Genomic DNA, 26,052 nt, shown 5'->3' with positions numbered 1-26,052 from the left:
TCTGAAGCCTTTACCTCCCTCAGATGGCCGAGAACAGCTATATGATCTTAACTACTCCGGTTAAAATCATAGTAAAAAACTCTGGTAGATTCTTCTTCAAACTCTGCCAGAGAAGTAATAACACGCTCCGGTGCTATTGTAAAATAACAAACTTTTGATTGAAGTCATAAAAACTAAGTATAATCACCATAGTCCTCTCACACATCCTATCTAGTCGTTGGGTGCAAGAGAATGACTGGGACTGACGTAGAGGGGAGGAGCTATATCAGCTCTGCTGGGTGAATCCTCTTGCATTTCCTGTTGGGGAGGAGTTATATCCCAGAAGTAATGATGACCCGTGGACTGATCGCACATAACAGAAGAAACACAAAAATGAGCCCTGAGACCTCCTTAAGTCCCACACGTCTCTCACCAACCTGTGCCTGCGAGCATGTCATAGCATTATTTCAAGCAGGAACTCCTAAGTGCCCCTCTCCCACAAGGAAGACCTGCATTTACCTGCCTTGCTGTCTGACATGACGACAGCTCCTAATATGAGAGGACACATTCTCCTCACAGCGACTAGGATAACATAGATAGCCAAGTAACCAACTTAGATATCCGAGTCCAGGGCAGCATAGGCAGAGAAATGAAGCAAGCACCACTTTGCAAGTTCTTCACCGCTTTAAAAACACCACAGCTCGACCGCAAAGACTAACGTGGGCTAGGTTATACCCTGCAGCTTGATTGAAGTCTCAATCTTCTTAGAAAATATAATTTAATTACACACTAAAATTTCACCTCCTCCATGCACATAGAGGCAAAGAGAATAACTGGGGTTTATGGGTAGGGAAGTGATACTTAACAGTTTTAACTGTGGTGCTCTTGCCTCCTCCTGCTGGCGAGGAATGGTATTCCCAACAGTGATTAAGATGAACCCGTGGACTCACCACATCTTGATAAGAAATGTAAATGTTGTGGTTAATGAATCATATATCCAGTGGTGTAAAAATATTAGTATAGTTTACTAAGGCCTAGATTTGGAGTTTGGCGGTAGCCGTGAAAACCAGCGTTAGAGGCTCCTAACGCTGGTTTTAGGCTACCGCCGGTATTTGGAGTCAGTCAAAAAAGGGTCTAACGCTCACTTTTCAGCCGCGACTTTTCCATACCGCAGATCCCCTTACGTCAATTGCGTATCCTATCTTTTCAATGGGATCTTTCTAACTCCGGTATTTAGAGTCGTGTCTGAAGTGAGCGTTAGAAATCTAACGACCAAACTCCAGCCGCAGAAAAAAGTCAGTAGTTAAGAGCTTTCTGGGCTAACGCCGGTTCATAAAGCTCTTAACTACTGTACTCTAAAGTACACTAACACCCATAAACTACCTATGTACCCCTAAACCGAGCCCCCCCCACATCGCCGACACTCGATTAAATATTTTTAACCCCTAATCTGCCGACTGCCACCTACGTTATACTTATGTACCCCTAATCTGCTGCCCCTAACACCGCCGACCCCTATATTATATTAACCCCTAATCTGCCCCCCTCAACGTCGCCTCCACCTGCCTACACTTATTAACCCCTAATCTGCCGACCGCAAAGCGCCGCTACTTACGTTATCCTTATGTACCCCTAATCTGCTGCCCCTAACACCGCCGACCCCTATATTATATTTATTAACCCCTAATCTGCCCCCACAACGTCGCCTCCACCTGCCTACACTTATTAACCCCTAATCTGCCGACCGCAAAGCGCCGCTACTTATGTTATCCTTATGTACCCCTAATCTGCTGCCCCTAACACCGCCGACCCCTATATTATATTTATTAACCCCTAATCTGCCCCCCACAACGTCGCCTCCACCTGCCTACACTTATTAATCCCTAATCTGCCGACCGCAAAGCGCCGCTACTTACGTTATCCTTATGTACCCCTAATATGCTGCCCCTAACACCGCCGACCCCTATAATATATTTATTAACCCCTAATCTGCCCCCACAACGTTGCCTCCACCTGCCTACACTTATTAACCCCTAATCTGCCGACCGCAAAGCGCCGCTACTTACGTTATCCTTATGTACCCCTAATCTGCTGCCCCTAACACCGCCGACCCCTATATTATATTTATTAACCCCTAATCTGCCCCCCACAACGTCGCCTCCACCTGCCTACACTTATTAACCCCTAATCTGCCGACCGCAAAGCGCCGCCACTTATGTTATCCTTATGTACCCCTAATCTGCTGCCCCTAACACCGCCGACCCCTATATTATATTTATTAACCCCTAATCTGCCCCCCACAACGTCGCCTCCACCTGCCTACACTTATTAACCCCTAATCTGCCGACCGGACCGCACCGCTATTATAATAAAGTTATTAACCCCTAATCCGCCTCACTAACCCTATAATAAATAGTATTAACCCCTAATCTGCCCTCCCTAACATCGCCGACACCTAACTTCAAACATTAACCCCTAATCTGCCGACTGGAGCTCACCGCTATTCTAATAAATGTATTAACCCCTAAAGCTAAGTCTAACCCTAACACTAACAACCCCCTAAATTAAATATAATTTTAATCTAACGAAATTAATTAACTCTTATTAAATAAATTATTCCTATTTAAAGCTAAATACTTACCTGTAAAATAAATCCTAATATAGCTACAATATAAATTATAATTATATTGTAGCTATTTTAGGATTTATATTTATTTTACAGGTAACTTTGTATTTATTTTAACCAGGTACAATAGCTATTAAATAGTTAATAACTATTTAATAGCTACCTAGTTAAAATAATTACAAAATTACCTGTAAAATAAATACTAACCTAAGTTACAATTAAACCTAACACTACACTATCAATAAATTAATTAAATACAATACCTACAAATAACTACAATTAAATAAACTAACTAAAGTACAAAAAATAAAAAAATATTTACAAACATTAGAAAAATATTACAACAATTTTAAACTAATTACACCTACTCTAAGCCCCCTAATAAAATAACAAAGCCCCCCAAAATAAAAAAATGCCCTACCCTATTCTAAATTAAAAAAGTTCAAAGCTCTTTTACCTTACCAGCCCTGAACAGGGCCCTTTGCGGGGCATGCCCCAAGAAATTCAGCTCTTTTGCCTGTAAAAAAACCCATACAATACCCCCCCCCAACATTACAACCCACCACCCACATACCCCTAATCTAACCCAAACCCCCCTTAAATAAACCTAACACTAAGCCCCTGAAGATCTTCCTACCTTATCTTCACCATACCAGGTTCACCGATCGATCCAGAAGAGCTCCTCCAATGTCCCGATACAAGCCCAAGCAGGGGGCTGAAGAGGTCGATGATCCGGCTGAAGTCATCATCCAAGCGGGAGCTAAAGAGGTCCATGATCCGGCTGAAGTCTTCTATCAACGGCATCTTCAATCTTCTTTCTTCCGGATCCATCTTGCAGACCTCCGACGCGGAACATCCTGCTGGCCCGACGGACTACCGACGAATGAAGGCTCCTTTAAGGGACGTCATCCAAGATGGCGTCCCTCGAATTCCGATTGGCTGATAGGATTCTATCAGCCAATCGGAATTAAGGTAGGAAAATTCTGATTGGCTGATCGGAATAGCCAATAGAATGCGAGCTCAATCTGATTGGCTGATCGGATCGGCCAATCGGATTGAACTTGATTCTGATTGGCTGATTCCATCAGCCAATCAGAATTTTCCTACCTTAATTCCGATTGGCTGATAGAATCCTATCAGCCAATCGGAATTCGAGGGACGCCATCTTGGATGACGTCCCTTAAAGGAGCCTTCATTCGTCGGTAGTCCGTCGGGCCAGCAGGATGTTCCGCGTCGGAGGTCTGCAAGATGGATCCGGAAGAAAGAAGATTGAAGACGCCGTTGATAGAAGACTTCAGCCGGATCATGGACCTCTTCAGCTCCCGCTTGGATGATGACTTCAGCCGGATCATGGACCTCTTCAGCTCCCGCTTGGAAGATGACTTCAGCCGGATCATCGACCTCTTCAGCCCCCTGCTTGGGCTTGGATCAGGACATCGGAGGAGCTCTTCTGGATCGATCGGTGAACCTGGTATGGTGAAGATAAGGTAGGAAGATCTTCAGGGGCTTAGTGTTAGGTTTATTTAAGGGGGGTTTGGGTTAGATTAGGGGTATGTGGGTGGTGGGTTGTAATGTTGGGGGGGGGGGGTATTGTATGTTTTTTTTTTACAGGCAAAAGAGCTGAATTCTTTGGGGCATGCCCCGCAAAGGGCCCTGTTCAGGGCTGGTAAGGTAAAAGAGCTTTGAACTTTTGTAATTTAGAATAGGGTAGGGCATTTTTTTATTTTGGGGGGCTTTGTTATTTTATTAGGGGGCTTAGAGTAGGTGTAATTAGTTTAAAATTGTTATAATATTTTTCTAATGTTTGTAAATATTTTTTTATTTTTTTGTAACTTAGTTCTTTTTTATTTTTTGTACTTTAGTTAGTTTATTTCATTGTATTTATTTGTAGATATTGTATTTAAATAATTTATTGATAGTGTAGTGTTAGGTTTAATTGTAGGTAATTGTAGGTATTTTATTTAATTAATTTATTGATAGTCTAGTGTTAGGTTTAATTGGAACTTAGGTTAGGATTTATTTTACAGGTAATTTGTAATTATTTTAACTATTTTAGCTATTAAATAGTTCTTAACTATTTAATAGCTATTGTACCTGGTTAAAATAAATACAAAGTTACCTGTAAAATAATAATAAGTTAATTAATTTCGTTAGATTTAAATTATATTTAACTTAGGGGGGTGTTAGTGTTAGGGTTAGACTTAGCTTTAGGGGTTAATACATTTATTAGAATAGCGGTGAGCTCCAGTCGGCAGATTAGGGGTTAATGTTTGAAGTTAGGTGTCGGCGATGTTAGGGAGGGCAGTTTAGGAGTTAATACTATTTATTATAGGGTTAGTGAGGCGGATTAGGGGTTAATAACTTTATTATAATAGCGGTGCGGTCCGGTCGGCAGATTAGGGGTTAATAAGTGTAGGCAGGTGGAGGCGACGTTGTGGGGGGCAGATATGGGGTTAATAAATATAATATAGGGGTCGGCGGTGTTAGGGGCAGCAGATTAGGGGTACATAGGGATAATGTAAGTAGCGGCGGTTTACGGAGCGGCAGATTAGGGGTTAATAATAATATGCAGGGGTCAGCGATAGCGGGGGCGGCAGATTAGGGGTGTTTAGACTCGGGGTACATGTTAGAGTGTTAGGTGCAGATGTAGGAAGTGTTTCCCCATAGCAAACAATGGGGCTGCGTTAGGAGCTGAACGCAGCTTTTTTGCAGGTGTTAGGTTTTTTTTCAGCTCAAACAGCCCCATTGTTTCCTATGGGGGAATCGTGCACGAGCACGTTTTTGAGGCTGGCCGCGTCCGTAAGCAACTCTGGTATCGAGAGTTGCAGTTGCGTTAAATATGCTCTACGCTCCTTTTTTGGAGCCTAACGCAGCCATTCTGTGGACTCTCAATACCAGAGTTATTTTAAAGGTGCGGCCAGAAAAAAGCCAGCGTTAGCTACGCGGGTCGTTACTGACAAAACTCTAAATCTAGCCGTAAAGTAGCTAATTCACTCAATATTAAAGTGAATGTAAATTTAGATGATAAAGTGCTCGGTTTTTAAAAATCCGATTAAAAACAGGGGCACTTTAATTCATCAAAATTTACATTTCACTCGTGTTGTGAAAATACTTACCTTTTAATCTTGACAGCCGCTGTATCTCTTCCCCTGCCCGTCGCAAAGCCTCTTCCCGGGTCTAAAACGAGGAATCTGGCTTCCTCCAATCACGGCATTGAATCAGACACTGATTTCCAGCCGTGATTGGAGGATGACCGATCCGTCATTTCTGACGCATGAAGAGGCTTGCAACGGGCAGGGGAAGAGATGCAGCGGCTGTCAAGATTAAAAGGTAAGAATTTTCACAACACGAGTGAAATGTAAATTTTTATGAATTAAAGTGCCCCTGTTTTTAATCGGATATTTAAAAACCGGGCACTTTATCATCTAAATTTACATTCACTTTAAAGATGGACTCACTCATTTACTGCAAGTTCTAACTTATGCCAGACACTAGTGGAAATTTCCAGCCCTGCAAATATATTTTTTTTCTTTCCCTAGAAACCTGTGGATAGGTCTCTGCATATTTAATACTGATGAAATGTTTATACTGTTTCTCCACAATTTGCTTGAATCCCATACATGACAGCACTTTAATTTTTAGAACAAGCATCTGCAGTTAAACATAATAGTCAGACATCCATAACAGGATCACATGACCAGAAATGTTACTAACCTGTAGAAAATGTGGCAGATCTAAATGTCCACTTGGAATTCAATATCTGCATTGTTTGATGCATGCTGAAGTCCTCTCGCAGATCCCACACTACCACAGAGCCATCCGCTGTTCCAGCAAATACCAGTGATGCCTTACTAGGACTAAAACAGCAGCACTTTACCTGCAATGTCAAGCAGCCATGGTATATAAAGTTATAATGACTGGATAAAGCATAATGAGGGCTAGCATCACTACGCAGGAAAATATTTAAAGAAAACAACAAATAAATAAATTAAATTGTGGCAATGGTATTCCTTAGGCTGGGCTATTTATTGCCCATTAGAATTAAAATGGGTAAGTGGAAATTGAATTAAAATGCTAAAATCAACCTGCAATTTATAGAAAGCTTATCTTACACCTATATCTTGAGACCTCTCATTGGATAAAGAAGATTGTGTAAATATTATGTTTTTGGTATGCAAATGGAAATGTCTCAACATATTTATTATTCCCCAGTTTTAAAGCAATACATGTTTCTTTATTGGCCAAAATAAACCATCACTTCAAATTAAAGTGAATATCTAACTCTTCTAATTGATGATTTTATGGATTTCATGTGGTTGTATAAAAACAAAATTTATGCTTACCTGATAAATGTATTTCTTTCCGGGCATGGAGAGACCACAACGTCATTCCAATTACTAGTGGGTTATTCAACTCCTGGCCAGCAGGAGAAGGCAAAGAGCACCCCAGTCATTGAGCCGAAGGAAAATGGAAAAAGAAGAAACACAAGGGTGAAAAGGTGCCTGAGGTTTACTCAAAAAAACTGCAGAATTATTATTAAAGAGAGGACGGGGTCGTGGACTCTCCATGCCCGTAAATAAAGAAATTTATCAAGTAAGTATACATTTTGTTTTCTTTCCTATGGCATGGAGAGTCCACAACGTCATTCCAATTACTAGTGGGAACCAATACCCAAACTAGAGGACACGGAATGAATAGGGAGGGAGAACAAGGCAGAAGGAACTAAACAGAAGGCACCAACGCTTAAAGAACCTTTCTCCCAAAAGAGGCCTCAGCCGAGGCAAAAGTATCAAATTTGTAGAATTTGGAAAAAGTATGCAGAGGACCATGTAGCCGCCTTGCAAATCTCTTCCACAGAAGCTTCATTTTTGAAAGCCCAAGAAGAGGAGACAGCCCTAGTGGAATGAGCCGTAATTCTCTCAGGAGGCTGCTGTCCAGCAGTCTCATAAGTAAAACAAATCAAACTTTTTCAACCAGAGAGAAAGAGTAGTAGAAGTGGCCTTCTGACCCTTACGTTTTCCAGAGAAAACAACTAACAGGGCAGAAGATAGCCGAAAATCTTTAGTAGCTTGTAAGAAAAATTTTAGAGCGTGCACAACATCCAAGTTATGCAAAAGACGTTCTTTATGAGAAGAAGGATTAGGACAAAAAGAAAGAACAATTTCCTGGTTAATGTTTCGATCAGATACTACCTTAGGGAGAAACCCCAATTTAGTACGAAGGACCGCCTTATCTGCATGGGGGGAAAAAAGGTACGGGGGAATCACACTGCAGAGCTGAAAGCTCAGAAATTCTGCGAGCGGAAGAAATAGCAAGGAGAAATAAAACCTTCCAAAATAACAATTTTATATCAACAACATGCATCGGCTCAAACTGAGCCTGCTGCAAAACTTTAAGAACTATATTAAGGCTCCAAGGAGGAGCAACAGGTTTAAACACAGGCCTGATTCTAACCAGGGCCTGTACAAAAACTTGAACATCTGGTAAATCTGCCAGACGTTTGTGCAAAAGGATAGATAAAGCAGAGATCTGACCCACCAGAGTACTGACTGAAAAACCCTTCTACAGGCCATCCTAAAGAAAAGATAAAATACAGGGAATCCTCACCCGGCTCCAGGAGAAACCCTTAGATTTGCACCAATAAAGATATTTACGCCATACCTTATGGAAAATCTTGTGAGTAACAGGTTTGTGAGCCTGAAGCATAGTATCAATGACTGCTTCAGAAAAACTAGGCGTTCAGTCTCCAAGCAGTCAGCTTCAGAGAACCTAGGTATGGATGGGGGAAAGGACCCTGAATTAGAAGGTCCTTCCTCAGAGGTAACCTCCAAGGAGGTAGAGATGACATCCTTACTAGATCCGCGAACCATATCCTGTGAGGCCATGCAGGAGCTATTAGGATTACCGATGCTCTCTCCTGTTTGATACGAGCAATGACTCGTGGAAGGAGAGCAAACGGAGGAAACAGATATGCGAGATCATCCAAGGAACCGCTAGAGCATCTATCAGAGCAGCCTAAGGATCTCTTGACCTTAAACCGTACTTTGGAACCTTGGCGTTTTGGCGGGACGCCATCAGATCCAACTTTGGAACGCCCCACCTGAGGGTTATCTGAGAGAACACTTCCGGATGGAGAGTCCCCTCCCTGAGATGAAAGGTCTGTCTGCTCAGAAAATCTGCCTCCCAATTGTCCACTCCTGGCATGTGGATAGCAGATAGGAGACAGTTGTGAGATTCCGCCCACTGCAGAACGCGAGTCACCTCCTTCACGGCCAAGGAACTCTGAGTTTCTCCCTGGTGGTTAATTTAAGCCACTGAGGTGATGTTGTCCGACTGGAATCTGATAAACCAGACTAAAGATAACGGAGGCCAAGCAGTCAAGGCATTGAAGATTGCTCTCAACTCCACAATGTTTATGGGAAGAGAAGACTCTTCCCAAGAATCAGGAAAATCTTCATGGACAGAGAATCTACGATTGTCCGTAGGAAACAAACTCTTGCAGTTGGAACTAGAGAACTCTTTTCCAGATTCACCTTCCACCCATGGGAACGTAGAAAAGACAACATCTCTGTATGAGATTTTGCTAGTTGAAAAGATGACGCCTGAACCAAGATGTCGTCTAGATAAGGCGCTACAGCAATTCCCTGGGATCTGATCACTGCCAATAGAGCTCCAATAACCTTTGTGAATATTCTGGGAGCTGTTGCAAGACCAAACGGAAGAGCAATAAACTGGATATGCTTGTCCAGAAATACAAACCTTAGAAACTGGTAATGATCCCTGTGAATGGGAACGTGTAAATACGCGTCCTTCAGGTTTATGGTCGTCATGAACTGACCTTCCTGAACCAATGGAAGAATAGAACGAATATTTTCCACCTTGAAAGACAGAACCCTGAGGAATTTGTTGAGGCACTTTAGATCTAGGATGGGACGAAAAGTTCCATCCTTTTTGGGAACTACAAATAGATTTGAATAGAATCCTAGACCCTGTTCCTCTAAAAGGACTGGTACAATAACTCCCAGGAAGGATAGGTCCCTTACGCAATTCAAGAAGGCCTCTCTCTTTACCTGGTTTAAGGATAGGTCTTGACAGGAGAAATCTGCCCCTTGGACTTGAATCCTATCTTGTAATCCTGGGATACTATGTCCACAGCCCATGGATCTGGGAAATTGCGTATCCAAGCCTGTTGGTAAAGAGAAATTCTGCCCCGACATGATCCAAAATCGGATCGGGGCGGACCCTTCATGCTGATTTAGAGTCAGCAGAAGGCTTTTTGTTTTGTTTTCCCTTGTTCCAGGGCTGGCTGGATTTCCAAGTGGACCTGGATTGGTCTGGTTTGGAAGAGGAGAACTTCTATCCCTTAAAGTTGTGAAAGGAACAAAAATTAGAAGTCTGTCAACCCCTAGGTCTATTCTTCTTGCCCTTAGGTAGGAAAGATCCCTTTCCACCCGTGATCTCTGAAATGATTTCCGCCAGACCAGGTCCAAACAGAGTTTTACTCTTATAAGGTAAAGCCAAAAGCTTGGCCTTAAAAGAAACATCAGCTGACCAAGATTTTAACCACAGAGCTCTACGGGCTAGCACAGTGAAGCTAGACATCTTAGCTCCCAATCTAATTATATGCATGTTGGCATCACAGATAAAGGTAATGGCCAGTTTGAGAGCTTTGATCCTATCTTGGATCTCCTCTATCGTAGTTTCCTCTGAAATAAGATCGGACAAGGCATTGCACCAATAAGATGCTGCTCCCGCAACCGTGGCAATAATTGTAAGCCTCTAGCTTTTTATCCATTGGATCCTTAAAAGAGCAACTATCCTCCAGAGGAATGGTAGTTCTCTTAGCAAGAGAAGAAATAGCTCCTTCTACTTTAGGCACAGTGCACCATGAATCGAGTCAGCAACAGGAAACATTTTTTTAAAAACAGGGGAAGGGAATATTAGACATTTTTCTTGGAACAGGAAAAACCTCCTCAGAAGATGGATAATCAAACTCTATACAGTTTAGAAGACTTTGTGGGGTTGACTGCAACCTAAGGTTCAGAGTCGTCCAGAGTAGATAGAACCTCATTCAGTAGTAACCAGAAATGTTCAAGCTTAAATCTAAAATTTACTTCCTCAGAAGACTTCCTCTGAAGATTTTTCTTCTAAAGTGTCAGAGTCTGAGATTTTACCTTCAGAAGCTACTGAAGTATTTTCCTCATCAGACAATTGAGAAAGATTTGAGAGATGAGCAATGGCACCACTCTTATTACTTTAGGGAACACTTTATTTAAATGTATATAATCTAATATGTAGTTATACTATGTAATTGTGTATAGGTGCTGAGTATCAGAGAGAAACATATACAAGAACAATTCCAGCAAGAGAGCTGGACAGGATACTAACCAGAAAAGCCCTCATATGCCCTTATTCATGTATATACAGGTTAAACGTTGAGCTTAATTTACAGTGGCTTCTGTATTCCTTAACTTGTTGAGCACTACATAATCTAAGTGTGACCTTAGGGTATATAGACATTCCTTATTTATTTGCATGTTTAATACTAAGCGTATACAATTCACAGTGGGGGTGAGGCCTCTCTATACGAGTCTTGCTGTTCGGGAGTTTCTGAAACCAGCTGAATTAGGTTACTGCTGTAATAAATAAATTGCATATCCTGCACATACCTGCCTGGTGGCGAGCTTTAGTGTTAAGCCCACGGGCACACTAACAAGTAATTTGTATAAGCCTCCTCGCTAAGTATTACACTCCTTTGGAGGTTGCTGAAAATCATATAATAAAAGTATACGATATGTAACTTTATAATTAATCAATAGCAACCAATACAAAGCTAGTTGCGAGTCATGGGTTACACTGTAACTTAACGTTTGAATACACGGTAATTCCTGTGGTTTCATTTATATACACACGCTCCATTCTAGATACTGGGCTGTACAAATGACGGCGGAGATATACCTATAACGTGTGGAGCAACTAATATTTTAATTGTGACCCACGGTAGTAATTTGTATATATAAGTGCAAACTACACGTAACTTGTAAGGTATCAATACCTAGCCATACTACTACTGTTGCAGTACTCTACCACAGAGTACATATGGGTACAATTTATTTTAGTATCCACATAACACTCAGTGAGGTATACAATTTATAAGTACATACTTTGACTGATTAGTGGCCCCTAACAGGTTGGCCTCAATTTTGCAGGGATGTTAGCCCACAGCAGATTATAAACATTAAGGTTTACCACAAATCCTCTTTAGGTTGGAGTTACTATCCATGATATCAATTCAGGATAAGAATTTGTAACTATCCACCATTTTCACTTCATTAGTTTGAAAACCACTTTTACTTGCTGCAACTGTTTTATTGTGTGTAACCCTTTTTAAATAAAACTAATAAAGTTGATATATTTTAAAACCTATATACACTAAGCCCATACATATGAGGGCAGAGTGCTTTTCTGGTTAGTATCCTGTCCAGCTCTCTTGCTGGAATTGTTCTTGTAATTGAGAAAGATTGACTAATGCAGACTTAGAGGGGTCAGAAACCTTACTAGCAGGCAAATGTTTAGATTTCCTCTTGCGCTTACCCGAAGAAGGGAAAGCTGACAAAGCCGCCGAAACTGCAGAAGTAATCTGAGTGGCAAAATCCCCAGGTAAATAAATACCCCCAGGTGGTTGGGAGGACACAGAAGGCACAGTATGAGAAACAACTAAGGCTTGGGACGTTTGAGGAGAAAGCAGAGGCATGTCACGCACAGCATTATACTGAGAGACAGTAGGCTCAGAAGGGAGTAATTTGTCCTTAAGATAATAAGTCTTAGCAAAACATGAGTAGCAAAATTGCATAGGCAGAACAATTTGGGCCTCTAAACATAGTAAATATTTATCCATGAGTCCATGGCTATAGTGTAACAGGTCCCACTAGTAATTCAAAATTATGAAAAATAAAATGAATCAATTTTAAATATTACAATTAATTATCAATAAAAGTGAAAATTAAACCTCAAATTTTAATAACAAACATAGACTGTCGCTTTTTGAAACAACCTCAGTTTGTCTGAGGCTCCTACCGCCAAAAGAGATAACCCACTAGTAAGAGGAAAAAACGGAACTCCTTGTAGAGATCGTCTCCTCTTAAACGATCCAGTAGATGATAAAAATAAAGCTGACACGAAAAGTCTCTAGCTGGAGATCCTCTCCTGCATAGCAAAAGCTTCACTATCGTCTCAAAGGCTCCGCTTAACCTGGAAGTGCGGCTGTCACGTGAGCGGGACCAAAATAAACTGCGCAATATATTTGTACAAGTGAAAAAAAATGTGTGCGAAAATACTATCAGTTAAAAACGGCTTTCCTGTTTTAAACACAGAGACAAATAAGCCCTCAAGATCATAAACCTCATAACAAAAAAACGTTTTAGAAGTAATACATAAAGACAGGTTATATAATAAAGGATATCCTTTATCATAAACCCCTTACATCCCTTATGCCCAAGTCTCATACTGATTATATGTGTCATACTGTATTAGAAGTGCCAAATACATTGTCCCCAATATGAATCCTTAACTAAAAGGATTAATATGTCCCATAAAGGATCTGAAAAAGAGGATTAACCTCTTAAGTGCTGCTGTCCTTCTGTACCTAGAAGGCAAAGGCACTTACCTTAGATCCAACTGCATAATAGATGATGATCCTTAGGTGTGGCAGGTACTTCACTCCCTGTCATGGACCTGTAGGAAAAGAAAGAACAGAGTAACCAACTATGGCTTTCCACAAAGGGGTAGCAAAGTGTTAAAAGTAAAGCAAAGACTTCCTAGCTGCCTTTTAACTGCTAAAAGCCACCACTACTCTTACTAAAGAGATTGACGTGGACACAGCTAGATCCCAATCCTTGCTTGCAGGGAATAGTACCCATAAAAGGATTAAATATCTTCAGACACTAACTTTGCACAACCTCCATTGACTGGGGATTATGGGTAAGCTACACTTAACAGCTTTGCTGGGGTGCTCTTTGCCTCCTCCTGCTGGCCAGGAGTTGAATATCCCACTAGTAATTGGAATGACGTTGTGGACTCTCCATGCCATAGGAAACAAAGATGATTAAGACTTAATACTCAAGAGGAATAAAATGGAGTGGATAAGAAAACGGATACACCCTCTCTACAAAATTTAAAGCAATATGCACTTAAAGGGACTTTAAACACTTGTCATTAGGTTGTTTGTTTTTTTTTATTCATAATGTTTCTTTTGTTTTTTAAATGTAATTTGCTATTTATTTTTATTATATGTTTACTTTTTTTTTCTTTTTTTACATTTATTTCACTTTCTGACCGCTCCGTGCAGACATGGCAGAAAGTTATGTGTAGACAAACCTCCCAGAAGTCTCTGCTTTGCTGTGAGCGCGCACGTCTGTAGAGTTGTAGACAGCACACTGAGCACAGCATGACTAAATCTACAGTGATTATCTTAGTGTTTTAACCCTAAATAGTATCTTTTGAACTGGCCTCATCTGTAAACTAATAATTCATTATCATTTTTTAAAAACAAAAACAGAATTTATGTTTACCTGATAAATTACTTTCTCCAACGGTGTGTCCGGTCCACGGCGTCATCCTTACTTGTGGGATATTCTCTTCCCCAACAGGAAATGGCAAAGAGCCCAGCAAAGCTGGTCACATGATCCCTCCTAGGCTCCGCCTACCCCAGTCATTCGACCGACGTTAAGGAGGAATATTTGCATAGGAGAAACCATATAATACCGTGGTGACTGTAGTTAAAGAAAATAAATCATCAGACCTGATTAAAAAACCAGGGCGGGCCGTGGACCAGACACACCCTTGGAGAAAGTAATTTATCAGGTAAACATAAATTCTGTTTTCTCCAACATAGGTGTGTCCGGTCCACGGCGTCATCCTTACTTGTGGGAACCAATACCAAAGCTTTAGGACACGGATGAAGGGAGGGAGCAAATCAGGTCACCTAAATGGAAGGCACCACGGCTTGCAAAACCTTTCTCCCAAAAAATAGCCTCAGAAGAAGCAAAAGTATCAAACTTGTAAAATTTGGTAAAAAGTGTGCAGTGAAGACCAAGTCGCTGCCCTACATATCTGATCAACAGAAGCCTCGTTCTTGAAGGCCCATGTGGAAGCCACAGCCCTAGTGGAATGAGCTGTGATTCTTTCAGGAGGCTGCCGTCCGGCAGTCTCGTAAGCCAATCTGATGATGCTTTTAATCCAAAAAGAGAGAGAGGTAGAAGTTGCTTTTTGACCTCTCCTGTTACCAGAATAAACAACAAACAAGGAAGATGTTTGTCTAAAATCCTTTGTAGCATCTAAATAGAATTTTAGAGCGCGAACAACAGCCAAATTGTGCAACAAACGTTCCTTCTTCGAAACTGGTTTCGGACCCAAAGAAGGAACGACTATCTCCTGGTTAATGTTTTTGTTAGAAACAACTTTTGGAAGAAAATCAGGTTTAGTACGTAAAACCACCTTATCTGCATGGAACACCAGATAAGGAGGAGAACACTGCAGAGCAGATAATTCTGAAACTCTTCTAGCGGAAGAAATTGCAGCCAAAAACAAAACTTTCCAAGATGATAACTTAATATCAACGAAATGTAAGGGTTCAAACGGAACCCCCTGAAGAACTGAAAGAACTAAGTTGAGACTCCAAGGAGGAGTCAAAGGTTTGTAAACAGGCTTGATTCTAACCAGAGCCTGAACAAAGGCTTGAACATCTGGCACAGCTGCCAGCTCTTTGTGAAGTAACACAGACAAGGCAGAAATCTGTCCCTTCAAGGAACTTGCAGATAATCCTTTCTCCAATCCTTCTTGAAGAAAGGATAGAATCCTAGGAATCTTTACCTTGTCCCAAGGGAATCCTTTAGATTCACACCAACAGATATATTTTTTCCATATTTTGTGGTAAATTTTTCTAGTTACAGGCTTTCTGGCCTGAACAAGAGTATCAATAACAGAATCTGAGAACCCTCGCTTTGATAAGATCAAGCGTTCAATCTCCAAGCAGTCAGCTGGAGTAGGACCAGATTCGGATGTTCGAACGGACCTTGAACAAGAAGGTCTCGTCTCAAAGGTAGCTTCCATGGTGAAGCCGATGACATATTCACCAGATCTGCCTACCAAGTCCTGCGTGGTTACGCAGGAGCTATCAAGATCACCTACGCCCTCTCCTGATTGATCCTGGCTACCAGCCTGGGGATGAGAGGAAACGGCGGGAATACATAAGCTAGGTTGAAGGTCCAAGGTGCTACTAGTGCATCTACTAGAGTCGCCTTGGGATCCCTGGATCTGGACCCGTAGCAAGGAACCTTGAAGTTCTGACGAGAGGCCATCAGATCCATGTCTGGAATGCCCCACAGTTGAGTGATTTGGGCAAAGATTTCCGGATGGAGTTCCCACACCCCCGGATGCAATGTCTGACGAATCAGAAAATCCGCTTCCCAAGTTTCCACTCCTGGGATGTGGATTGCAGACAGGTGGCAGGAGCGAGTCTCCGCCCATTGAATGATTTTGGTCACTTCTTCCATCGCCAGGGAACTCCTTGTTCCCCCCTGATGGTTGATGTACGCAACAGTCGTCATGTTGTCTGATTGAAACCGTATGAACTTGGCCCTCGCTAGCTGAGGCCAAGCCTTGAGAGCATTGAATATCGCTCTCAGTTCCAGAATATTTATCGGTAGAAGAGATTCTTCCCGAGACCAAAGACCCTGAGCTTTCAGGGATCCCCAGACCGCGCCCCAGCCCATCAGACTGGCGTCGGTCGTGACAATGACCCACTCTGGTCTGCGGGAGGTCACCCCTAGCGACAGGTTGTCCAGGGACAGCCACCAACGGAGTGAGTCTCTGGTCCTCTGATTTACTTGTATCTTCGGAGACAAGTCTGTATAGTCCCCATTCCACTGACTGAGCATACACAATTGAAATGGTCTTAGATGAATGCGCGCAAAAGGAACTATGTCCAATGCCGCTACCATCAAACCTATCACTTCCATGCACTGTGCTATGGAAGGAAGAGGAACGGAAGGAAGTATCCGACAAGAGTTTAGAAGTTTTGTTTTTCTGGTCTCTGTCAGAAAAATCCTCATTTCTAAGGAGTCTATTATTGTTCCCAAGAAGGGAACTCTTGTCGACGGAGATAGAGAACTCTTTTCCACGTTCACTTACCATCCGTGAGATCTGAGAAAGGCCAGGACTATGTCCGTGTGAGCCTTTGCTTGAGGAAGGGACGACGCTTGAATCAGAATGTCGTCCAAGTAAGGTACTACAGCAATGCCCCTTGGTCTTAGCACCGCCAGAAGGGACCCTAGTACCTTTGTGAAAATCCTTGGAACAGTGGCTAATCCGAAAGGAAGCGCCACGAACTGGTAATGCTTGTCCAGGAATGCGAACCTTAGGAACCGATGATGTTCCTTGTGGACAGGAATATGTAGATACGCATCCTTTAAATCCACCGTGGTCAAGAATTGACCTTTCTGGATGGAAGGATTGTTCGAATGGTTTCCATTTTGGACGATGGAACCTTGAGAAACTTGTTTAGGATCTTGAGATCTAAGATTGGTCTGAACGTTCCCTCTTTTTTGGGAACTACGAACAGATTGGAGTAGAACCCCATCCCTCGTTCTTTTAATGGAACAGGATGAATCACTTCCAGAAGATAACCTTGGAAGACTATTTCTAGCGCCCAAGGATCCAGAACATCTCTTGCCCAAGCCTGAGTGAAGAGAGAGAGTCTGCCCCCCACCAAATCCGGTCCCGGATCGGGGGCCCGCATCTCATGCTGTCTTGGGAGCAGTGGCAGGTTTCTTGGCCTGCTTTCCTTTGTTCCAGCCTTGCCTTGGTCTCCAGGCTGGATTGGCTTGAGAAGTATTACCCTCCTGCTTAGAGGACGTAGCACTTGGGGCTGGTCCGTTTCTGCGAAAGGGACGAAAATTAGGTTTATTTTTGGCCTTGAAAGACCTATTCTGAGGAAGGGCGTGGCCCTTGCCCCCAGTGATATCAGAGATAAACTCTTTCAAGTCAGGGCCAAACAGTGTTTTCCCCTTGAAAGGAATGTCAAACAATTTGTTCTTGGATTTTAACCAAAGCGCTCTGCGCGCCACAATAGCAAACCCAGAATTTTTCGCCGCTAACCTAGCCAATTGCCAGGTGGCGACTAGGGTGAAAGAATTAGCCAATTTAAGAGCACGAATTCTGTCCATAATCTCCTCATAAGAAGAAGAATTACTAATAATCGCCTTTTCTAGCTCATCGCACCAGAAACACGCGGCTGTAGTGACAGGGACAATGCATGCAATTGGTTGTAGAAGGTAACCTTGCTGAACAAACATCTTTTTTAGCAAATCTTCTAATTTTTTATCCATAGGATCTTGGAAAGCACAACTATCTTCTATGGGTATAGTGGTGCGCTTGTTTAGAGTAGAAACCGCCCCCTCGACCTTGGGGACTGTCTGCCATAAGTCCTTTCTGGGGTCGACTATAGGAAACAATTTTTTAAATATGGGGGGAGGTACGAAAGGTACACCGGGCCTGTCCCATTCTTTATTAACAATGTACGCCACCCGCTTGAGTATAGGAAAAGCTTCGGGGGGCCCCGGGGCCTCTAGGAACTTGTCCATTTTACATAGTGTTTCTGGAATGACCAGATAATCACAATCATCCAAATTGGATAACACCTCCTTAAGCAGAGCGCGGAGATGTTCCAACTTAAATTTAAAAGTAATCACATCAGGTTCAGCTTGTTGAGAAATTTTTCCTGAATCTGAAATTTCTCCCTCAGACAAAACCTCCCTGGCCCCCTCAGACTGGTGTAGGGGCCCTTCAGAAACAATATCATCAGCGGCCTCATGCTCTTCAGTATTTTCTAAAACAGAGCAGTCGCGCTTTCGCTGATAAGTGGGCATATTGGCTAAAATGTTTTTGATAGAATTATCCATTACAGCCGTTAATTGTTGCATAGTAAGGAGTATTGGCGCGCTAGATGTACTAGGGGCCTCCTGTATGGGCAAAACTGGTGTAGACGAAGGAGGGGATGATGCAGTACCATGCTTACTCCCCTCACTTGAGGAATCATCTTGGGCATCATTTTTACTAAATTTATTATGACATAAATCACATCTATTTAAATGAGAAGGAACCTTGGCTTCCCCACAGTCAGAACACAATCTATCTGGTAGTTCAGACATGTTAAACAGGCATAAACTTGATAACAAAGCACAAAAAACGTTTTAAAATAAAACCGTTACTGTCACTTTAAATTTTAAACTGAACACACTTTATTACTGCAATTGCGAAAAAGTATGAAGGAATTGTTCAAAATTCACCAAAATTTCACCACAGTGTCTTAAAGCCTTAAAAGTATTGCACACCAAATTTGGAAGCTTTAACCCTTAAAATAACGGAACCGGAGCCGTTTTTATATTTAACCCCTTTACAGTCCCTGGAATCTGCTTTGCTGAGACCCAACCAAGCCCAAAGGGGAATACGATACCAAATAATGCCTTCAGAAAGACTTTTCTATGTATCAGAGCTCCACACACATGCAGCTGCATGTCATGCTGTTCTCAAAAACAAGTGCGCCATACCGGCGCGAAAATGAGGCTCTGACTATGATTAGGGAAAGCCCCAATAGAATAAAGTGTCTAAAACAGTGCCTGCCGATATTATTTTACAAAAAATACCCAGATTAAATGATTCCTCAAGGCTAAATATGTGTAAATATGATCGATTTAGCCCAGAAAATGTCTACAGTCTTAATAAGCCCTTGTGAAGCCCTTATTTACTGTGTGAATAAAAATGGCTTACCGGATCCCATAGGGAAAATGACAGCTTCCAGCATTACATCGTCTTGTTAGAATGTGTCATACCTCAAGCAGCAAAAGACTGCTCACTGTTCCCCCAACTGAAGTTAATTCCTCTCAACAGTCCTGTGTGGAACAGCCATGGATTTTAGTAACGGTTGCTAAAATCATTTTCCTCATACAAACAGAAATCTTCATCTCTTTTCTGTTTCAGAGTAAATAGTACATACCAGCACTATTTTAAAATAACAAACTCTTGATTGAATAATAAAAACTACAGTTAAACACTAAAAAACTCTAAGCCATCTCCGTGGAGATGTTGCCTGTACAACGGCAAAGAGAATGACTGGGGTAGGCGGAGCCTAGGAGGGATCATGTGACCAGCTTTGCTGGGCTCTTTGCCATTTCCTGTTGGGGAAGAGAATATCCCACAAGTAAGGATGACGCCGTGGACCGGACACACCTATGTTGGAGAAATGTATTTACCCTATTTTTTAATCTTACTTGTAGTGCGAGTGAAAGAGGGACCGCCCAACACACTGCTCAGGGAGACAGCTGCTGTCTCATAAATATTACCCCTATGTTTTTTCTATCCAAGCTCCCGGAGTCCCGATCAGTTTATTGCACATCTTATACAGCTCACGCTCTCTGTGCATCTCAGGTTATGTGACATTATAAATTGATGTACATAGAACAGAGCACTGTGGCTGACCTCTACATACTCGTAACACAAAACAAATAAAGCATCCCCTTCCCTACACTATCTTTTAGGATCTTTGGAATGCCTGCTAAATAGACAAACCACTGATGCGGTCACATAACCTGAGATGCACAGAGAGCGTGAGCTGTATAAGATGTGCAATAAACTGAGCGGGACTCCGGGAGCTTGGATAGAAAAAACATAGGGGTAATATTTATGAGACAGCAGCTGTCTCCCTGAGCAGTGTGTTGGGCGGTCCCTCTTTCACTCGCACTACAAGTAAGATTAAAAAATAGGGTAAATACATTTTGTTTTTAAAAAATTATAATGAATTATTAGCTTACAGATGAGGCCAGTTCAAATGATACTATTCAGGGAAAAACACTAAGATAATCACTGTAGATTTAGTCATGCTGTGCTCAGTGTGCTGTCTACAACTCTACAGACGTGCGCGCTCACAGCAAAGCAGAGACTTCTGGGAGGTTTGTCTACACATAACTTTCTGCCATGTCTGCACGGAGCGGTCAGAAAGTGAAATAAATGTAAAAAAAGTAAACAAATAATAAAAATAAATAGCAAATTGCATTTAAAAAAACAAAAGAAACATTATGAATAAAAAAAACAAAATAACCTAATGGCAAGTGTTTAAAGTCCCTTTACTTGGTATGCGCATGCAAGTGAAGAAGGGAGTGTGCATTGAGTATCGCATAGAACGTGCGTTACAACATGTCAGCCAGCACTGCATTCAGTAGGCGGTGGTTTAGGGGTATTATTAAAAATAAAAAAAAAATGTGCAGATGCTAAATAAAGAAATAAAGAAAGAAATAATATATAAAACAAAGACAGATAGATTAAAAAAAAATTATAATTACATTAAAACAGATGGTGTTTAGGGTCCCTTTAAGACCTTTTAATATTAAGATATTTTTTTCAAATAATCATGTGTCAAAAGTAAATATGGCACTGGCCAAATATTTGTTAAGTGTGTGCCCCAGGTGTACTCACCAACCAACTTCTCTGTATGTTCTGGGATGGTTAACGGGACATGCAGAAGTAACAGATTTTGTTTCTGAATACTTCCTGAGAGCCATTTTTTAACTATACTTACTATATGAGAATGTACTTACAACAGCATGCTACAGCAATATAAAATACTGATAGGAGACACAGATAAAAACTTAAGATTAAAAACAATGTAGGGCTGTTTCTCTTGCATATATTAGATTATTATTAATAAAACATTAAAAACAAAGTAAGAAGAGTTGGTTTCCTTACTTGGGATTCACAGAAGAGAATATTCTGAGGCGTGGAAGGTTCCCAGATGTTCCAAACACATATAATGTACTTGTTATTGAGGGGAACAGCACTGTCATTGCACAAGCCATGTACTGTAAGCAGCACATTCCGCTGCGCTTGAGAGAAGTGTAACAGGTATACAGTTCGATCTGCAAACAGAAGGAATTAAAGCAATATCTTTACACTAATGTACCCAGGTGTATATAACATGGACTTTTCAAATTTACTTTGTGCTATTCAAAAAAAATAACCAAAGTACAAAGTTAAAGAAATGTATACGTATGCATTAAAAATGTTTATTGCTGGATCAAAAATAATTATGAATTTACAAAAAAACAACAATTAGTTTTTCAAATTAAATTATATATAGGCCAAAAGTTTACTTTCAAAGGTGAAAAGCTAAAAACAAAATGTATGCTTACCTGATAAATGTATTTATTTCCAGATACGGTGAGAGACTCACCGGGTGAGTCCACAGAATCATCAATTACTGTTGGGAATATCACTCCTGGCCAGCAGGAGGAGGCAAAGAGCACCACAGCAAAGCTGTTAAATGTCACTTCCCTCCCCACAATCCCCAGTCATTCGACTGAAGGAAAATGGAGAAAAAACATAATTTATGTAAGAACTTACCTGATAAATTCATTTCTTTCATATTAGCAAGAGTCCATGAGCTAGTGACGTATGGGATATACATTCCTACCAGGAGGGGCAAAGTTTCCCAAACCTCAAAATGCCTATAAATACACCCCTCACCACACCCACAAATCAGTTTAACGCATAGCCAAGAAGTGGGGTGATAAGACAAAAGTGCGAAAGCATAAAAAAATAAGGAATTGGAATAATTGTGCTTTATACAAAAAAATTATAACCACCACAAAAAGGGTGGGCCTCATGGACTCTTGCTAATATGAAAGAAATTAATTTATCAGGTAAGTTCTTACATAAATTATGTTTTCTTTCATGTAATTAGCAAGAGTCCATGAGCTAGTGACGTATGGGATAATGAATACCCAAGATGTAGATCTTCCACGCAAGAGTCACTAGAGAGGGAGGGATAAAATAAAGACAGCCAATTCCGCTGAAAATAATCCACACCCAAAATAAAGTTTAAATCTTATAATGAAAAAAAAACTGAAATTATAAGCAGAAGAATCAAACTGAAACAGCTGCCTGAAGAACTTTTCTACCAAAAATTGCTTCAGAAGAAAAAAACACATCAAAATGGTAGAATTTAGTAAAAGTATGCAAAGAAGACCAAGTTGCTGCTTTGCAAATCTGATCTACCGAAGCTTCATTCCTAAACGCCCAGGAAGTAGAAACTGACCTAGTAGAATGAGCTGTAATCCTTTGAGGCGGAGTTTTACCCGACTTGACATAAGCATGATGAATTAAAGATTTCAACCAAGATGCCAAAGAAATGGCAGAGGCCTTCTGACCTTTCCTAGAACCGGAAAAGATAACAAATAGACTAGAAGTCTTTCGGAAATTCTTAGTAGCTTCAACATAATATTTCAAAGCTCTAACTACATCCAAAGAATGCAATGATCTCTCCTTAGAATTCTTAGGATTAGGACACAATGAAGGAACCACAATTTATCTACTAATGTTGTTAGAATTCACAACCTTAGGTAAGAATTTAAAAGAAGTTCGCAACACCGCCTTATCCTGATGAAAAATCAGAAAAGGAGACTCACAAGAAAGAGCAGATAATTTAGAAACTCTTCTAGCAGAAGAGATGGCCAAAAGAAACAAAACTTTCCAAGAAAGTAATTTAATGTCCAGCGAATGCATAGGTTCAAACGGAGGAGCTTGAAGAGCCCCCAGAACCAAATTCAAACTCCAAGGAGGAGAAATTGACTTAATAACAGGTTTTAGACGAACCAAAGCTTGTACATAACAATGAATAACAGGAAGACTAGTAATCTTTCTGTGAAAAAGAACAGAAAGAGCAGAGATTTGTCCTTCAAGGAACTTGCAGGCAAACCTTTATCCAAACCATCCTGAAGAAACTGTAAAATTCTAGGAATTCTAAAGAATGCCAAGAAAAATGATGAGAAAAACACCAAGAAATGTAAACCTTCCAGACTCGAAAATATATCTTCCTAGATAAGATTTACGAGCCTCTATGACTGAGAATTAAGCGTTCAATCTCTATACCTTCAAATTTAAGGATTTGAGATCCTGATGGAAAAAAGGACCTTGTGATAGAAGGTCTGGTCTTAACGGAAGAGTCCACGGTTGGCAAGTGGCCATCCGGACAAGATCCGCATACCAAAACCTGTGAGGCCATGCTGGAGCCACCAGCAGAACAGACGAGCACCCCTTAGAATCTTGGAAATTACTCTTGGAAGAAGAACTAGAGGTGGAAAGATATAGGCAGGATGATACTTCCAAGGAAGTGACAATGCATCCACTGCTTCCGCCTGAGGATCCCTGGATCTGGACAGATACCTGGGAAGCTTCTTGTTTAGATGAGAAGCCATCAGATCTATTTCTGGAAGTCCCCACATTTGAACAATCTGAAGAAATACCTCTGGATGAAGAGACCATTCGCCCGGATGTAACATTTGGTGACTGAGATAATCCGCTTCCCAATTGTCTATACCTGGGATATGAACCGCAGAAATTAGACAGGAGCTGGATTCCGCCCAAACTAGAATTCGAGATACTTCTTTCATAGCCAGAGGACTGTGAGTCCCTCCTTGATGATTGACATATGCCACAGTTGTGACATTGTCCGTCTGAAAACAAATGAACGACTCTCTCTTTAGAAGAGGCCATGACTGAAGAGCTCTGAAAATTGCACGGAGTTCCAAAATATTGATTGGTAATCTCACCTCCTGAGATTCCCAAACCCCTTGTGCTGTCAGAGACCCCCAAACTGCTCCCCAACCTGTCAGACTTGCATCTGTTGAAATCTCAGTCCAGGTTGGAAGAACAAAAGAAGCCCCCTGAATTAAACGATGGTGGTCTGTCCACCACGTCAGAAAGTGTCGAACAATCGGTTTTAAAGATATTAATTGAGATATCTTTGTATAATCCCTGCACCACTGGTTCAGCATACAGAGCTGAAGAGGTCGCATGTGAAAACGAGCAAAGGGAACCGTGTCCAATGCAGCAGTCATAAGACCTAGAATTTCCATGCATAAGGCTACCGAAAGGAAAGATTGAGACTGAAGGTTTCGACAAGCTGAAACCAATTTCAGACGTCTCTTGTCCGTCAGAGACAGAGTCAAGGACACTGAATCTATCAGGAAACCTAAAAAAGGTTACCCTTGTCTGAGGAATCAACAAACTTTTTGGTAAATTGATCCTCCAACCATATTCTAGAAGAAACAACACTCATAAAAGACTGGAAAGGTTCTTTCTAGTGAAAATGAGCAAAGGGAATTGAATCCAATGCCGAGGCCATAAGACCTAAAACTTCTATGCATATATAGCAACTGAAGGAAATAATAGAGACTAAAGGTACCGACAGACGGAACCCAATAGAATTATCCCTTGTCTGATAGAGACAAAGACAGTGACACAAACTTTCTGGAAACCTAAAAAAGGTGACCCTTGTGTGAGGAAAAAAAGATCCTCTAACTATGTCCTGAAGAGCAAGTGAATCATATGAGATTCCGCATCCTCAGAAAATAATCTGAATGTAAACAGAAAAATGAAAATATGCATTTATTGTATCTAATGAAAACAAATAATGCTATCAATGACCATAAAAAGGCAAAATAGTTTGAATAAAACTCCAAACCCGGTTCCTAAAAAAGGAACTGGAAGAAATACCCCAGAAGATTCCAGGTCTGAGCAGCGCTTGAACGCCATGGGTGCCTAGCCATGCTTCAACAGTACCCAAAATATATAGGACAGAAACACACTTAAAGAAAGTGTTAGCCTTACTGGAATAAAATCAAAGAAATTTGGACAAAATAGAACCAAATTAATTTCAAAGAAGTCTTAACCTGCCCCTTACCAGCCAAGCTGGAATACGGCACGTACATCGCAATATTAGGGAGCTGATTTCGAACCCCAATTACAAACATGTTACTTGGGAAAGAACTCAGGAATTCGTTCCTTAATAAGAACAACTAAACTAGTATAAGCTTAAAGTTTTAGTCTTAGAACTCAATCTAGAAGCCCAGAGTAACAGTTAAGAATTGAATCCAATTATAAAACAAATAATTGATTATCTTAGAACAAAATTCTTCTAGCTAAAATAGCTAAAGACATAGATTAACCCTCATTTGCGAAAATATTCAATAAAATGAAGACACAAATGAAATTATTAGCATGATAGCCCAGTTTAAAGGACCAGACAATACAGTGGACTTGCATAATCAATAAATGCAAAAGCACCTAGTCTAGTAAATGTTGTCCTTTAATAATGCTAAAATAAATCATAATCTGATACTTGATCCTAAAGTAAACAGAAAAAATGAAGCAATTGCAATATCCAAATAAATCACAGGACCAAGAAAAGTACCTGAAACTAAATAATTTTCCATAAATAAGATACAACTATCTAAAGGAAAATAAATACTATTTTGCTATAGAAACAATAGCATAATTAGTAGAAGTAGAGATAGCCCCAATAAATTGGAGAACCCTCCAAATTGAATTTAACTGCT

At 40.9% G+C, this 26,052-nt stretch overlaps 1 protein-coding gene across 1 annotated transcript in view; it reads right to left on the bottom strand.

The window, feature by feature from the left end:
* DYNC2I1 (dynein 2 intermediate chain 1) overlaps nt 1-26,052 on the bottom strand; it is a 302,447-nt gene that overhangs the window by 94,620 nt on the left and 181,775 nt on the right. The window contains exons 14-15 of the mRNA XM_053713831.1: nt 21,404-21,573; nt 6,320-6,482 (exon numbers count right to left, since the gene is read on the bottom strand). Coding sequence (XP_053569806.1) covers nt 6,320-6,482; nt 21,404-21,573 — 333 coding nt within the window. The remainder of the gene's footprint in view (nt 1-6,319; nt 6,483-21,403; nt 21,574-26,052) is intronic.

The sequence above is a fragment of the Bombina bombina genome, chromosome 5 (assembly GCF_027579735.1).
Source record: "Bombina bombina isolate aBomBom1 chromosome 5, aBomBom1.pri, whole genome shotgun sequence".
In the NCBI taxonomy this organism is placed as follows: domain Eukaryota; kingdom Metazoa; phylum Chordata; class Amphibia; order Anura; family Bombinatoridae; genus Bombina; species Bombina bombina.
Note: the sequence above shows the minus strand (reverse complement) of the source record. Positions and strands in the feature narration are given on the sequence as shown.